A 15,670-nucleotide genomic window follows, 5' to 3' on the forward strand; every position below is an offset into this window, starting at 1 on the left:
TCTTAATCCGTTCAAATCATATCATTTTCAGCCTGGAGAACCTCTTCAAGCATGGTTGTTTAAACATGTTAAACACCTACTGAAAGTTTCATATAGTAAACATTGTTATATAAAAATTCAAACATAGTTTTCCTGTGTACCCTTTTGATTACCGCCAGGATAATCTGATCTGCAGGCAACCTACTCACTTACATTGTCTATTTCAATGACAATGATAATGTGATTTAAACCGCACTCTGAATACATGATTTACATCCTTTGACATTTGGAGTCGAAATATTGCGTATGTCTTCAGGATAAAAATTATACCGAAATACGATATGACCAAGAGTTATGGGGAGCAGATCACGGATGAGTCCATGTCAACGTCGAACTCGATGTCCATTCCGTCTCGATATCCCTCGATATCAGAGGCAATGGCTAAACAGAGGGATGACTTAAAAACCATGCAGTATGGTTCTTAACCTCTTGAAGGCAGCCGTCAGGAGAAGAAACCATTATTGGTACCTTCCAGGAAGAACAGTGAGTGACTTCATATGATCTATGTATAATATGATGAATGATTTATGACAGAGGAGAGGAAAAAGAAGGAAAATATTCATAAGACGTGTAATAAAAGATGATGGGCGATTATCGAGAGGACAATGGATAGAATCGGGAGTGGCGCAGGGGTGTCCCGATTGGGGGGGGGGCGACTTAAAGATATCATCCCTTTTTCCTCTTGAATAATGTGGATATTTTTGGTATTCTAACACATCTTTATGTAGTTTAGACAATCTTCTATCTTTCCTCTTCTTCCTCTTTATATTTTCTCAATTTCCCCTTCTTTTTACCAACTTAAGAAATCGTAGGGTGGTCGTCGCCCATGCTCCCACTGTTTGGTTTTCACTTATTGATTTTTAAACCTTTGGTATTCAAATTGACTTCCACGTTTGTCTTTTTATTTCCTGAAGTTCCCGGTTTCATCCAAGTTCGCCATCAAATGGCAATATTGATATTCCTTGGGATGACTGCCGTCTGCGCGATGAGGCAAAACGTAAGCGTTGCCATGGTTGCAATGGTGAATGAGTCCTACGTCATACACGACGATCAAATCGGGAACGAGAGTCAGCAAAGCATAGAGACCTGCGCAGCTTCTCCGACAGCAAACTCCAGTGCTGAACAAACGGTAAGTTTTATTACTTTGCTACTTTTGTAATATTCTTGAAGGATGAAATTCATCCCAGAAATAATAAACATAAAGTTGCCTTTGACAGCAGGGACGAGTCACCATCATCTATAGTCTTCTGTGCAAGCCCTTCACTCGAGTTAAGGGTCTCAATGCGCAGCCTACTCATGCCTTGTGTACTTAAGGCCATCTATGAGCTAGTCTTTGCGTGGAGACACACGTGCTGATCAAAGTTTCAATCAAGGTCTGTGTCTGCAGACTACATCATCTACATGACAACCTCGTTATGCTCGAGGGGCAAACTTTTCTGACAGCCCCCCCCCCTCAAAAAAGGTCCAAGACTTTCTTGTTAAAAAAATCTTGTATCAACCCGCAAAAACAATAATAATAGAGTTCACTATCGGTATCATTTTCTCGTCCAGAATTGGCTGACAACCTACATTCCTACATTGGCCAAAGAAAGCCCCCCCCCCCAAAAAAAAAGAACCAGTTCATGCAAATTCTTTCGAAGCCGGGGGTTGGGGGTTAGGACATTCTAATGAAGTTCTGTATATACATGATATAGGAAGTGTACTGGTAAATTAAAACTTGGAATTTAGTATTCATCATTATAGGAAAATAAACAAATTTGCCCAAGATACTACAACAACTAATCCACCAAGGAAGCGTAGGATATTCTACAGTCATAACTGCTTAATATTAATTGTGTAGTATTGCCCGATCCCCCGAATGGTATGCGTGCAAGTGTGAAAGGTTAATTTAGCATGTTTAGGTGAATCCAGATTTCACCTGAGTATGATGTATTTTTACCCGGATTATGTATATGATGGTAACATTTTGCAGAGATCCGGTGATTTCCTTTGGGATGCTCAGACTCAAGAGCTGATCCTCGCGGGCTTCTTTTACGGGTACATCTTCACCCAAATCCCAGGCGGCTGGCTGTCCGACAAGTTTGGTATGAAATGGATCCTTGCTTCTGGATTTCTGTTATCGAGTGTTTGTACTCTCCTAGGACCTGTGGCAGCTTATGCTGGAACGGAGTGGTATTTCGTCACACGATTCTTCAGTGGTCTCGGTGAGGTAAGGATCAGTAAAACCATGGACCTGGGGTCCTTTTCATAAAGGACTGACCGACAAGGACCCGGAGTCAGGCCTGTACGCGGAGCGAATTTGTCTTTAAAAAAAGGACAAGCAACCCCCTGGGTCTGTGTCTGACTTAAAACAGTTGTAAATTTTACTTTATAACTATGGCAACTATCATGATATCAGGGGTTAACAACAGCCAATTGCATTCTATGTTTTCATTGTACTAGCCATAGTGGAAAGTTGCCGTAGTCATGATAGTTAAATCTTTATGAAACGGGCTCCAGAAGAGAATGTCATCAACATTTGTTGTCCGACAAGTTGTCAAATCTTGCATTTATATTCGTCATGTTGAAAGAGACATTTGTTTTGTTGAATAATGGTTGGACGTGCAGTTAAGATTAATTGCTATGTCAATGATCCAGGGAAAACAGGTTATTGCTAACGTTTCTTAAACCTGCATACGAACCTGCATCGGGTTCCTTAAACAAAAAATGCTCTAGTGGTGATCACTGGTCCACTGAAGTATCCTGATTGATCCTGATTTTAATGCTTAGATAAGAAAACCAGCGCCATTTGCATCATTTCAATTACCATGTTGCATCCGATGTGATTCATTTTTCAGGGTGTCTCTTTCCCTAGTATGCTTGCCATGTGGTCTAAATGGGCACACCCGGAAGAGAGAAGCAGTCTGGGTGTCATCGGTGTCGTAGGTAAAAAATGAAATTTTATATACTTTGAATTTCTTTCCTTTATAATGAGTGAAATTAGGTAAAAATGTCCTTGGTCACGATGGTATTCATTACATCTCACTTTACTATTATCGACAACCTTCATCGTTGTCGTCGACATTGACGCCACTCCCGTTTTCTTCATCTTGTATTATCCTATCAATATTAAATTTTATCCATAATCGCTCATCTTCATGTTGCAAGTTTGCCCTTATTGGTATTGTTATGTCACATCATCTCCAAGAGCAGTGTACTACCAATAGGAAATATTGGATCTGAGGTAGATGTCAATATGTTCTTAATTAGAATATAATTAAGATTTTCTATCAACATTCAGACAGCTTTAACAGGTACACGCACGATAATGATAACGCTCTTGACTTATTATCCATGGCGCTTTTGGGCAATTCAAATGATCATTAGACAAAAATTCATCATTGAAATGATAAGAAAAATATTCGAATAATTATATGGAATAAGTTTGATACTTAAACTAAGGCATTATGAATCAATCACCGATCATCTGTTAAAGAAAGATTTTAATTTCCCCTGTCTTTCATCAATAGAAAGTTTTTTGAGTTATTCTACTTTTTTATTTTCCAAACTGCTCAGGTTTCAACTTTGGAAATGTTTTGGGTAATGCATTAACAGGATATCTCATCAACCTCAACGTGATAGGTGGATGGCCTCTTCCATTCTATATATTCGGTTTGTGATAACTACTTTTTTTCAAACGGAATAAGTTGAAATATAAAAATAAACAGAGGTATGGTGTAAAGATCCGCTTGAGCTGTTTCAATTCTAAAAATGGAAGAAAATTGTAACGCATCTGTGGAGGTTTTTTTTTAAATTATTTTTACTGACACAAGTTCTGAAAATAGAGCTAATATCCAAAAAAGCGTTTCATCAACATTTTTGTCCGACAAGTTGTCGGTTCTGACAACTTTGCTTGATTAAACTTGGCTGAGAAGCACTGTTACTATGACAACTGTTGGATAAAACAGGACTTGTGAATAAAACATCCGACATTGATGTCCCTTCATGAAACGCTCATCAGATGGCCTCGTTTAATGGGAACAAAATGCAATGTAAAGAAAGATTATATATTTTTTTGTCATGCATCTGTGTATAAGAAAATGATTTACATTTTGAAAGGAAAACGTATTAGGAAATGGTGTGGTCGCGATGGTTATTTGTTGATCTGTCATCAAACATACTTTCTGGAATAATCTTCGTCTGTATTCAACTGAATGAACAAGGTTTACACAATCTTGGACGTACATGTACTGGTTTGGTCTAACCAGGTACAGGAGAAGTACAGGCGAGTCGAACTTTCACCCGTTAAACCATTTGAACGATGCATTTTCACTTAACAACCGCTTAATTTATTTAGTCAACAAATTTTCGTTTATTAGATGATCCCTTGAAAAGCCTTCGGTCTTCAGGTGTTTAATGTACATTGATTTAGTGTGTGCATTGATTACTATGTTGACAAAAAAATAATAACATCTTACCATGCTTACAGGTTCAATGGGATGTCTTTGGTTCTTGTTATGGATCTTCGCTGCCTACAGTTCACCACGAGAACATCCCTGGATATCCCCAGAAGAGCGTGCATATCTCGAAGATGGTCTTAGACATTCTAACGTAGGTCACACATCATTTACCCATACTGGTACAGAGAGAGAAGCATATTCATGGTAAACCATCATACAATATAAATTGTATGAATCATGCAAGATTCTCTCTTCTTATTAAATGTGCAAAGTAAATATTCCCTTGACAGGTCTTAAGGTCCGGGTATCCTTGACACACTATCCAACGTATGGCATAAGGAGGGGCTAGCGCCTTCCGAATTTGTAAGAGTAATTTTACAACTACAAGTACTACTACTACTACTACTACTACTACTACTACTAGTACTCTCATGGCTACTACAACAAGAACAACAAGAACTATTCTATTACTACAACAACAGCAACTACTACTGCTACTACTACTATTCCGACAACTGCTACTCATGACTACTACAATAAGAACAACAACAACTATTACTTCTTCTACTACTACTACTACGACTAAGACTACAACAACAACAACTAAAACAGCTACTACTACTACTACTACTATTACTACTACTACTTCTAATAACTACTACTAATACTACTACTACGACAACTGCTACTCTCATGACTATTACAACAAGAACAACACACAACACACAACTACTACTGCTAGTACCACTACTTCTATTTCAACTACTATACTACTACTACTACTACTATTATAACTACTATACTACTTCTTATACTAAAACTGCCACTACTTCTACTACTTCTCCTACTGCTGCTGCTACTTCTACTACTTTTTGTTTTACTATTATTTTTCTTCTTCTACTACTTTTAGTACTACTACTTCTACTAACTTTACATATTACTATTGAATCAAACCAGAGCTCACCTTCGTGCAGAATTGCAATTCTTCTCGTATTATCCCTAGACACTAAGACCATCCGTGCCTTGGAAACACATCATCAGGTCTCCTGCTATGTGGTGCCAAGTGTTCACCCATTTCCCGCACACACTTGGGTTATTTACCCTCCTCGTCAACCTACCACTGTACTTCAGTGAAGGACTCCAGGTTTCCCTAGAAATGGTAAGTTTTCAGTGTTGTCCATGTGTTGTATAAGTTGATGAATAGTGACCATTAATGAAATATTAGTAGACTATGCAACAATTCATCAATGTTTATAAACGTTGCATACTATTACCACTGCTTTATCACGGCTACTCTGACTGCCTGATCGGGCGCTCGAGCATTCAAGGAATTCCTTTCATCTGGGTACCCATTTACCCCTCCTATGTAGAAAGTGATGAATATTGATAAACGCCTTGCCAGACGATGCGAGTGCTGCGGTTGGTTTGGAAATCACAGATATGTTTTTTGTTAATTCTGTTGTTGCTATAACAAATTAAAGTCACTTACAAAATTTACAAAGGAATATCGAACCCTGGATCTTGTGTTTCAGAGTCAAGAGACTTATCCACTGAGCCATGAGACCTCTGGTAGGCGATTTCATCTACAGATTATTGGCAACGATGCAGAACAGAAGGATCCCCTAAACGGAATCTCCTAGTGCTAGTTTTGTTATGTTACGTGTGGGTGTGGCAAGGTTTGTGTATGTGGGTTGTACTGGTGTGGATATGTGAAGGTGTATGTCAAGGTTTGTGTATGTAGATTTTGAGGGTGAGGGTGTGCGAGAGTGAGTGTGTGTGTGTATAAGAGGGTCGTGAATATGTGTAAGAGAGTTCTAGTATAAGAGCGAAAAGAATGAGGGAGGGGTACAAAGTTTATTTCAAGTTTTTAAGGAATTTACTTAGTCAAATTACGACCACTGAAATTCTAATAATGAATGCTCTGAATAATCAGGAAACTCAATGTGAGTTTAACTTTGTTAATGTCATTTTAAACATTACACATTCAGCCGCTATAAGGAAAATTAGGGACAATATGTGTCGCATTTCTAGGATACACTTGTCGTCATATATGACAATTACATCTTAATTAATAAATGGTTTTATCATTTTTTATTGTATTTCATATAAAAGGCAGGTGTATATTCGGCTCTCCCTTATGTCCTCCAATCTTTCACCATGCTGGTCATCAGTTTTATATCCGATGGCCTCGTCTCTCGGCAGATATTGTCTAAAAAGGCATCGAGGAAACTTATGTCATTTATAGGTAAGCATACTGTGTCTGTTGCTCTGAACCCTCCTTTACCATGTTTACAAACTAAATGAATCGGACATTCTTGTTTTTTTTTCGATTTGTTTTCTGGCAGCACACTTCGCGTAAATGATGTATTTATGATGCCTTGTTTTCGGTAAAAAAGTAAAATTTTCACTCTTAACATGCCTAACCAAACAACATGTTTAAAGTGAATATATATGCCTACCTGTTCGGGCTTAAATTCTGTGAGTAGAAACTCCTAAGTTCGGAATCTATCAATGATATCAGCTAATTCATTAAATAAAATACCACTAAATCCATCATAAGAACATCATCAACACTGCCCTGTCTGATCTGGAACACATTCAATTGTCACTGTATTTTTGGAGGTGTCGTCGGTCCTCGGTAGCCCTACAGTAACTCTGGGAAATTATTTCTATTGAATTGATGTAATATCCTGACATATTTGTAACAATATTAAGCATTTTTTCATATAATATTTTTGACCATTTAGGTTTCGGATCGGGTGCCCTCTTTCTTATCCTTGCTGGTTTTTCGCGGTGCAACACTGCCTTGTCTGTGACGTTTGTGACCCTTGCCATGGGCGGGGTTGGTGTCTCTTTCTCTGGTCATTTCGTGGCCTTACTCGACATCGCCGGACCCTTTGCTGGTTTTGCCATGGGGATGATGAACACGGCCGGTACACTGGGGGGCATCGTTGGACCATACATTGTCGGCGTTCTTACAGAAATACAGGTTTGAGACAAATCTCAATCAATACCTAGGTAGTTCTTATTAGTTGCAGATTGCTGATCAGCTTGAAATGTGGGAGACAGGGTGGAATTTGTATGCAAAATGACAAATTCTGAAATTCAAGGGGATTTATGTATTCATTTGTTTTTAGAGTGACTTTTTGCAGAAAGCCAATATTAATACTGTGGAATGAAAACTTGGTTTTATTTGGTTTGTGTCAGAAAGGGAATAAAAGTCACGTGGGATATACTTTATCAGCCCATGATGCCAACCATGCCAACGTGCCGAACTATAAGAAGAGTGTAAATTGCTGTAATCATGCATCCCCCTCTCTCTTTTCATTTTTCTTCTCATTCTCCTCTTGAATAAACGTTCTCTTACCAAGACCGATATTACAGGATGGCAGAAGGTGATGTGGACCATCGCCGGTATCTATTGCTTCGGCGGCTTGACTTTTGTCATCTTCGGCACAGTGGAACTTCAATATTGGGCCATACAGGACTACCAACCATATACAGTGATTGATGAATCGGCAAGCTTGATAAAAAATGAAAACGTCGACGAGTCTGTGTCTTCAACTCAGGACCCACTTGTTGGAGAAAAATGTCTATAAAGCTGCATATTTGAAAAGGGGAGAATACAAGGTGCTGCAGATGTGTTATATAGTTAATTGTCTTTTTCAAAGTTACACTTTTGTAAGTTTTCTTGCAAAAGGCCACATTTTGTTTTGATTGATATGACTACAGTACTGCTTCATGTTCTTGTTCTTTGTGTAATGTTACACAGTATGTGTACTTTGAATGCTCAAATAAATCGACATTTTAGAGGCTACAAACCTGACGTCGGACATTTTCTTATTACTCAACTTTTACTCGGTGAGGATTGCAAAGAGTAGAAGTATAAATGAATGTTTATCTACAGGCTTAATTCGCTCAAATATGTCTTTACCCGTTGACAACTAAATTTCGTGATTCCCATAGACTTTGTACACTATGTTCCTGTGTTTATTACAGTGTGTTCCTAACGGGTCGAAATAACGAGAATAAGCGAATGTTATGAAATTTAAGAAAAACAGAATGCATGAGTAAATAATATTTTGCATAAACGAATGTTTAAAACGGTCTTAACTGTTACAAGTGAGCATAAAGTTTTGTATATAGGATTTTGGTGTGCATATTACTGAATCATGGAAGGGTGTTGCGATTCAAGAAAGTGTGCGAATGTGAGACAGCTGAAATAAAGTATATATGGCATCAGAGACAGGGAGAGACAGAGGAGGAGAGCGAATGAAAGAGAGGAAAAGAGCCAAAGACAAGAGAGCAAAGAAAGTAGAGAGACAAGTGTCCAATCACAAAACACGTCAAAACCGCTTAAAATAAATTATTCCGCAAACGAAGGAAATCTGTGTAAATTAATCTATATTTTATTGCTTCATGTAATAACCTAGCATGCAGGTTTATACGCCATAGCAAATTAGTCATGTTAGTTAAGTATTATTAGCAATGCACATGATAACGTCAAGTTATCTTGAATTCATATACTCCGTATTATATCTCTCTTCATAATGTATAACATAAATCATGTATTACCGAGGGTGACATGAATCTGTTGGTGTTTTGCTTATAAATTTGCTTATCCAAATTGAATACCAAATACATAAGTATGCCCTCCTATGTCAAGTTAATCATGTCAAGTTACCATTTAGGAATACTCTCCAGGGAGTGGAGGATGTGCACACATAGTGTGCGAAAATGACTGATTCAATCCGATGACCGGGGTAATAATCTGTAGAGCGCTTAAACACCTCTCGTTCCGATGTATGAAGCGCTATATAAAAGCGGATTATTATTATTGGTTTTGTACTCACGTTTCTCTACTTACTAATCTCACATGAACCCTGTGGTAATATAAATTCAATACAAGTTATGATAGCAATTTTATCTACATTTGGATTCTGAATTCTATATACCATGTAGTTATATGCAAACGGTTGCATCCTGTTAAATTAATAAATAAAAATAGCATAAAGGTATCAGAACATTCAAGAACACAATGTTTCAATTATTAAAATGTTTCCCTTTTCTTATATACTTACTTTTAAAATAATTCACAACGTTCTTTAAAACAAGATGGCATAATGAAATGTTCCTATACAACATTTAAGACACTATGGTTAATGTGATGGTTCATATCAAGTCAATAATAATTGTACATTTAATAATTCGATACATGCGAGCATTAATGCAAATGTATAAGCATATACTACACATATATACCAACCGTGGTTTTAACATGGTATGAAGTATGCACGAATTAACCATCGTGATGTCATAGTCTTTCTGATAACTGTGAAAGTATCTTTTACAACAAAAGAAAAAAGTATCTAAGATTGATAGTGAAATACCCCCAAAATGAATGTTGAAATGCTTAATAAAGCAATCTATTTCGCCCACATTGTTGTATTATTTGTTCAGCAATATACAAAGGCGCCTGAAAAATATAGTTCATACTTTTATTTACAATTAATACAATGATAGCACATACATTTAACAGACATTATGTTTTCATATTTAGACACATTCATTTCAGCATGGAAATCTGTACAGAGTTCAATCTTAAATCAATTAATGGACTCTAAATAGATTGAATATTTGTTCTTGAAGAAATTATTGTGGCAGCGGTGGGATACGATTCCATCTAACTCCTTCAAGTTTCGAGCGACTTGATGTGCATCCTCGTCATCTTGCATTCCTCTGGGAAGCGCTTCGTGACTGTTGAAAGGGGTTGTCTGACGTTTTATTCGACAAGTCCCACTTTATCTTACAGCTACCATAGTAACATCGATTCTTAGCCAATATACATCAAGGAAAGTTGAGATCTGACAACTTGTCGGGACAAAAAATATTGATAAAACGCTCCCCTGACCAGTCCATCGCACGTCTAATTGATGTGAATGACTCGCTGTTGGTACCCTCATCACAGGTCCTTGGTAGCGTAGAGAGGATCTGAGACAATGTTTTCATGTAGGTCGATGAAGAGAGGGATGTAGGTCAAGAAGTCCAGAAAGTCCACCGTTGATTTCCCTTCTCGAGTGAACTTTGTTATCACCTGAATCAATATATTATATATAATAAGTTCTGACAATATGGATATATTTGGATTAAAACGTCATTATTTCAAGAGATAACGCAGTTGTTTTAAGGATACGAATAGCATGAATCATGTGAATAGCGCGAGAGTCGTTTCGAATTTGAAATAGCGGATCTGTATTCTAGATTATGGTAAGAATGGAATTATCGGTAAGAAAATATTGCTATTGGTACTAGTACATCAATAATGAAGAGATAACATATAAGCAAAAAATCGCATTATTAAAAAACGTTGATATGACATTAAATTACATATTAATAGCAATGTTTATTGAGGATAAATAAATAACAAACTTTGATAGAAACATTTCCTTTTTGCTACATGTGTTGTAAACAAAATATACTTTCTCAGTTGCAAGCGTAAACAATAATTGGTGCCGTGATATTTTGGTAGGTCCACCAAACCTTTCTTCAGAATACGCTGTGTGTGTGTGTGTAATTGAGTAAGAAAATTCTGGCTATTAAGTTGTTTTCAATTACCAGATCAACATGCTCTTTCCGGAGGCCACCTGCCTCCAGCTCAACCTTAAGGTTCTTGATGGGAACCTCACCGGGAAAACCGTGCTCCTCCTCGTCCTGCAGAACGACTCCCTGGCTCGATACATCTGCACATTTAGAGCCTCAAAGTTGATCTTGTTGATCAGTTTCTTGATAAAGGGCTAGGGGTGTCAATATAGAGTAGAAGTCAAAATAGCATGGTTATTGGAGGAAAAACGCTTGTAACTAATTATACAGAGTTAAAAAATTATTGATGGGTATTGACATTATTTTTTTCAACGCGTTTCTTAAATGTATCTGTATGGCTAAATTAACATATAGACTTGGAGTGCAGAATGCAATGTAATCATCTCTGTCAAATATAAACTAAGTATGTCTGTCTCCGAAATATTCGATGAGAAAATACGCTTAAACGAAAATACATTTTTAATGCCTACAAGTATCTGGTATAGATATAAGCTTCTTTTGTCATAACGTGGAATGAATGGGAACAAGGGAAGAATAAGTTAATGAATTTCGATTGATAAAAGCAGAGCCTTCATTTCCATATTTTGTTTGGAAATACTTGTTTGGGACAGGGCTGCATGCAAAATAAATACAAATAAAATACCAGAATGTACTTACTCTAGCCTTGATATTTTCTCGGACAAACATGACAAAGCTGCAACGATGGTGAAGAGCTTAAAATCAATTCGATGACGCTGAGGTAAATCAACAAACTGCAATACAAATTTGATAAATTCAAGATTCTTTAATGGGTCCATGTTGCTTCCTAATTATAATTCATACATAATTAATGATTTAGAATAGACTTTGCTCATTAAATGCGTATAAATTTTTATTTCTCCCTTATGATCTCCATTCCATTCAAATAAAAATTCAAATCAAAATCGTACTTCGTATCATTTTCTTCGGACCCCATGTTGTTGAACCTGTACGCATAATCGTAATTTTCCAACTTTATTTGAATTTATATTGCATTTGATTTGCCAGATAATAATGCTTGTCTATAACCAAATTTAGACTTGAACCCGCGCGATTTCAAAAATTATAACGGGTAATTTCCAGTCTCATTCTTGTTATCTATCCCTTTTACAATCTCAAGAAGTGAATTACGTTCAATATCTTTATCGAATCAGTGCGCTATCGAAAGGATCACATTGTAGCAAATAAGTGTGGTCGAGCTAGAATAGTGGAAATGTGGTACTTACGTGATACACATATTGGCATTCCTTTTCTGATATCAAATGACTATTGACTCTCTGCAACAGACTTTCCATATTTGCTGTCTCGATTTCAAACGGCTGTGTAAAACAATGGTATTAAAAAAGATAGTGGTTATCTCACATTAATTGACTTCTTTTTAAATTAGTGATAATAAATGCAATAATGAGAATGAATTAAAAAAATCACCCAAGACAAGAACATTCATGCTTCGAGTCCTATCCTTTATCACTTCCTGGTAGGGGGTGACGGTCCAAGTACGTAAATCTGAAAAATGCATGATTATGAAATCAGTTACAGGATAAAAAGATCAGTTAAATTGCTGGTTTGTTTTCATTTTTATCTGTACAGTGCTCTGGTCGTACCTCTGGCTATGCTTGAATTATTTCAAATTTGATATAAATTGATTAGTATTTAGATTTACATAAAATCAATAGCATGAAACATGTGAATAGAAAATTATGTAAATAACATAAAGATAAGTGATTAGTATAATGACGTAATAGCTATTAGTATTCAGCACGAGTTGATGCAAAAGACAATTTTTGTCCCAAAAATTAATGAAAGGATCACGTAAGTAAAAGGCTGTTTGGTTTATTTTTCGGATGTGTTTATATTCAGTCCATATGATCAACAGCATTTTTTTTTTTATTCATTTTGAATTTGTTTAATCAAAATTTAGCTCTATCAGATGTAGAGGAATAGTGCACATTTCTGAAGTTTGTATGTAATTCACCTCTCTTGCGAGTAATGAATGTATATCGCGGCATTGTACTACTATGTATCTCGTGTATGGCTCATTATTTATATGGGATGAATTCGAATATACACATTATTTTGTCAGTTTAGCGCATCTGTCAATACATCAGCTACGGCATGATTTACAATATTTGAATAATAATGATAATAATTGCAATGATAATCATGATAATGCATACACTCTAAAAATTGAAGTGCTAATTCAGCTCTTAAAGAGCGTGTATAATGACTGCACTTCGGAGTGCTGATTTGTCTAGTTCAAATTTAAACGAGAAAAATCAGCACTCCGAAGTGCAGTCACTATACACGCTCTTTAAGAGCTGAATTAGCACTTCATTTTTAGAGTGTATGAGCCAAGTGTTTTGTATAAAACAAATCTTCTCGGGGCACAACGCAAGTTCAGTGGAAGGTGCAATATCTGGCCATGGAGGTATTGCTCCATGATCTGTCTTTGGTGATGAAGGACGTCGGCTCTAGATACTTGGAATGTGATGGTTCCTGGTATGCCAGTCCAGAATAAAAGCCCCACCACACCTGACAGAATGTAGGCGGACGAAGGGTGATGAATGGGAAAGTGCACAAAATGCACGCGAATTCAACAAATTCTAATAAAATTCCTGTTAAATCATGCGATCAGTAACTATTGTAAAATTTTATCAAAGAACGCTAAGCGAAGGCTGAATATGACATGCGAAGAATATCGATTTTTCGGTTCACCTCTTTGAGTAAATTGCAGTCGAAGGCGAGCGAAGGGTTGATATAACCCAAAAAGACGAACGAACAGTGAGCAATTGTCTGATATGGGGTGCCACTGTTAGAAACGAAGACGAAGGAAACGATCGTTTTTTGTGTGCCCTCCTCGGGGTGTAAAAACCGACCAGGTCCGTCCGGTCAGAGAAGTCATCCACGCAAATTGCCAACTTATTCGTCTGGTCGTTCGCTCGCATTCGCAATCCATGGTTTGTCTTGGTATCTCTTAGCCTTGTCTTCGTGTATGTATCGCTATTGAAATTTAATGAAAGTTATTATTGGTTTTCCTTCGCATAGGAGATGGTAAGCGAAAATCCGATTGTCATAGTATCTTCGTTTCCATGCACAACTCATATTTTGTCATCGTGTTGCTTCTTTAAGGGTTCTTTCGAGATCGGTCCACTTCGGCAAAAACGAACGATAAACCAACGATCACCGCAGACTAAATAAGAGATGCGAATTCAAACAGATGACCAACGATTTTTTTTCAATTCATCGGGAAATTTTAAACGTGTTCAAAATTTCCGCGTGAATTTGAATAATCGCAGCTGTTACATGTATTTCAGAAGGTGTACGAACACAAACACGAAGCGTAAATATGTTTTACTGTCAGTTACCATTAAAAATGATTTTTAAGAAAATGCCTTTCGCCAGCCATCGTATGGCATATCTCAGGCAACTTGGTTAGGACTGGTGTGAGGGGGTCTTTAGGGAAAACAAATCTGAAGACAAACGAAGATGTTAGAAACTCCGCCGTATCCGTCTGAGTACGGAATGTCTATAATCACCACGCTTGTGAACCACAGAGATATTTATCACTAGTACCTGTTTCTTTTTAATACAGCAATGTTAGCTAAAGTTTGTCATAATTAACAACATGGAGATCTAGGCCCCTTCTCCCAAACAGATCAACCACAACTATGGAACCCAGCAACATCTAAAATACATGTTCAAAATGTTATCTAGATGTGATGTATAAACATACATCAACAGGGCGTTGTGGCGTGCGCCTGTAATCCAAGCTGTGGGGAAGTTACAAATTGATGCAGAGGTTCGAGCCCTGGTCACGTCTTTCGAATGGTGACGTTTAATAAAGGTCGGTCCCTGACGTAAATAATCATATCTGATTGATACACGTCTGACAAAATTCAAATACACACACACATACATCAATTTTTTTTCTTGAAAACTTGGTGTGCTTCTTTTTGTTTACAAAGGACATCATGCCGATTTCCCTGGGGAAAAAATGACATCTTTGGATTTCCTCTGTAGTTTAAGATGATGAGATCAATCGTAACTCAGGACCCTGATATTCAGGTCGTGGTATATGAAATAAATGCAAGTAACATTACTGGACAAAATAAATGCAAAGGAAGATCATAGTAATACCATATTAAATGAAAGTATCGTAATCAGATAACGACGTGAAAATAGTACATTTTCACACCCTTATTGCCTCATAAGAAGTTGATTAACGTGCATGTCACACAGGGACTTTCATGGTGCCAGCCCCCAAAACAGTTCCTCTACGGTGGAATACAACAAGTATGCGCTATTGCCACAATCCCCTCCTCTAAACACTAAATATATATATTTTCTTACTCATTCTACAGATACCTGGTGGATGCTTCATAAAGCTGTTCATAAGTTAAGAACGACTAGTGACACTTTCTTGTGGTAAATGGTATATACTTAAAGGTTCATTGGGGATGATTTAGCTAGTAAGAAAGGTTCACCAGCCGTTTTTAAAAACGCTCTTAACTTACGAACAGTTTTATGAAGCGCCCCCTGTATTACATGTCCTGTCATAAACCAGAACCCGTAAG

At 37.1% G+C, this 15,670-nt stretch overlaps 1 protein-coding gene and 1 long non-coding RNA gene across 2 annotated transcripts; one reads left to right on the forward strand and one right to left on the reverse strand.

Moving 5' to 3' along the window:
• Positions 1 to 1,018: 1,018 nt before the first annotated feature.
• Positions 1,019 to 8,101, forward strand: LOC121406496 (sialin-like). Its single transcript, XM_041597507.1, has 9 exons — positions 1,019 to 1,168; positions 2,012 to 2,248; positions 2,877 to 2,964; positions 3,595 to 3,690; positions 4,508 to 4,629; positions 5,482 to 5,637; positions 6,591 to 6,723; positions 7,226 to 7,467; positions 7,850 to 8,101. The coding sequence occupies exons 1-9, from the start codon at positions 1,025 to 1,027 to the stop codon at positions 8,075 to 8,077; spliced, it is 1,446 nt and encodes a 481-aa protein (XP_041453441.1). The 5' UTR covers positions 1,019 to 1,024; the 3' UTR covers positions 8,078 to 8,101.
• A 1,917-nt stretch (positions 8,102 to 10,018) lies between these two features.
• Positions 10,019 to 11,824, reverse strand: LOC121406497. The gene is made up of 3 exons (XR_005968818.1): positions 11,736 to 11,824; positions 11,094 to 11,272; positions 10,019 to 10,572 (listed from the first exon to the last, which is right to left on the reverse strand). It is a non-coding gene; the product is annotated as an uncharacterized LOC121406497 (long non-coding RNA).
• Positions 11,825 to 15,670: the final 3,846 nt, after the last annotated feature.

Source organism: Lytechinus variegatus, chromosome 1 (genome assembly GCF_018143015.1).
Source record: "Lytechinus variegatus isolate NC3 chromosome 1, Lvar_3.0, whole genome shotgun sequence".
Taxonomy (NCBI): domain Eukaryota; kingdom Metazoa; phylum Echinodermata; class Echinoidea; order Temnopleuroida; family Toxopneustidae; genus Lytechinus; species Lytechinus variegatus.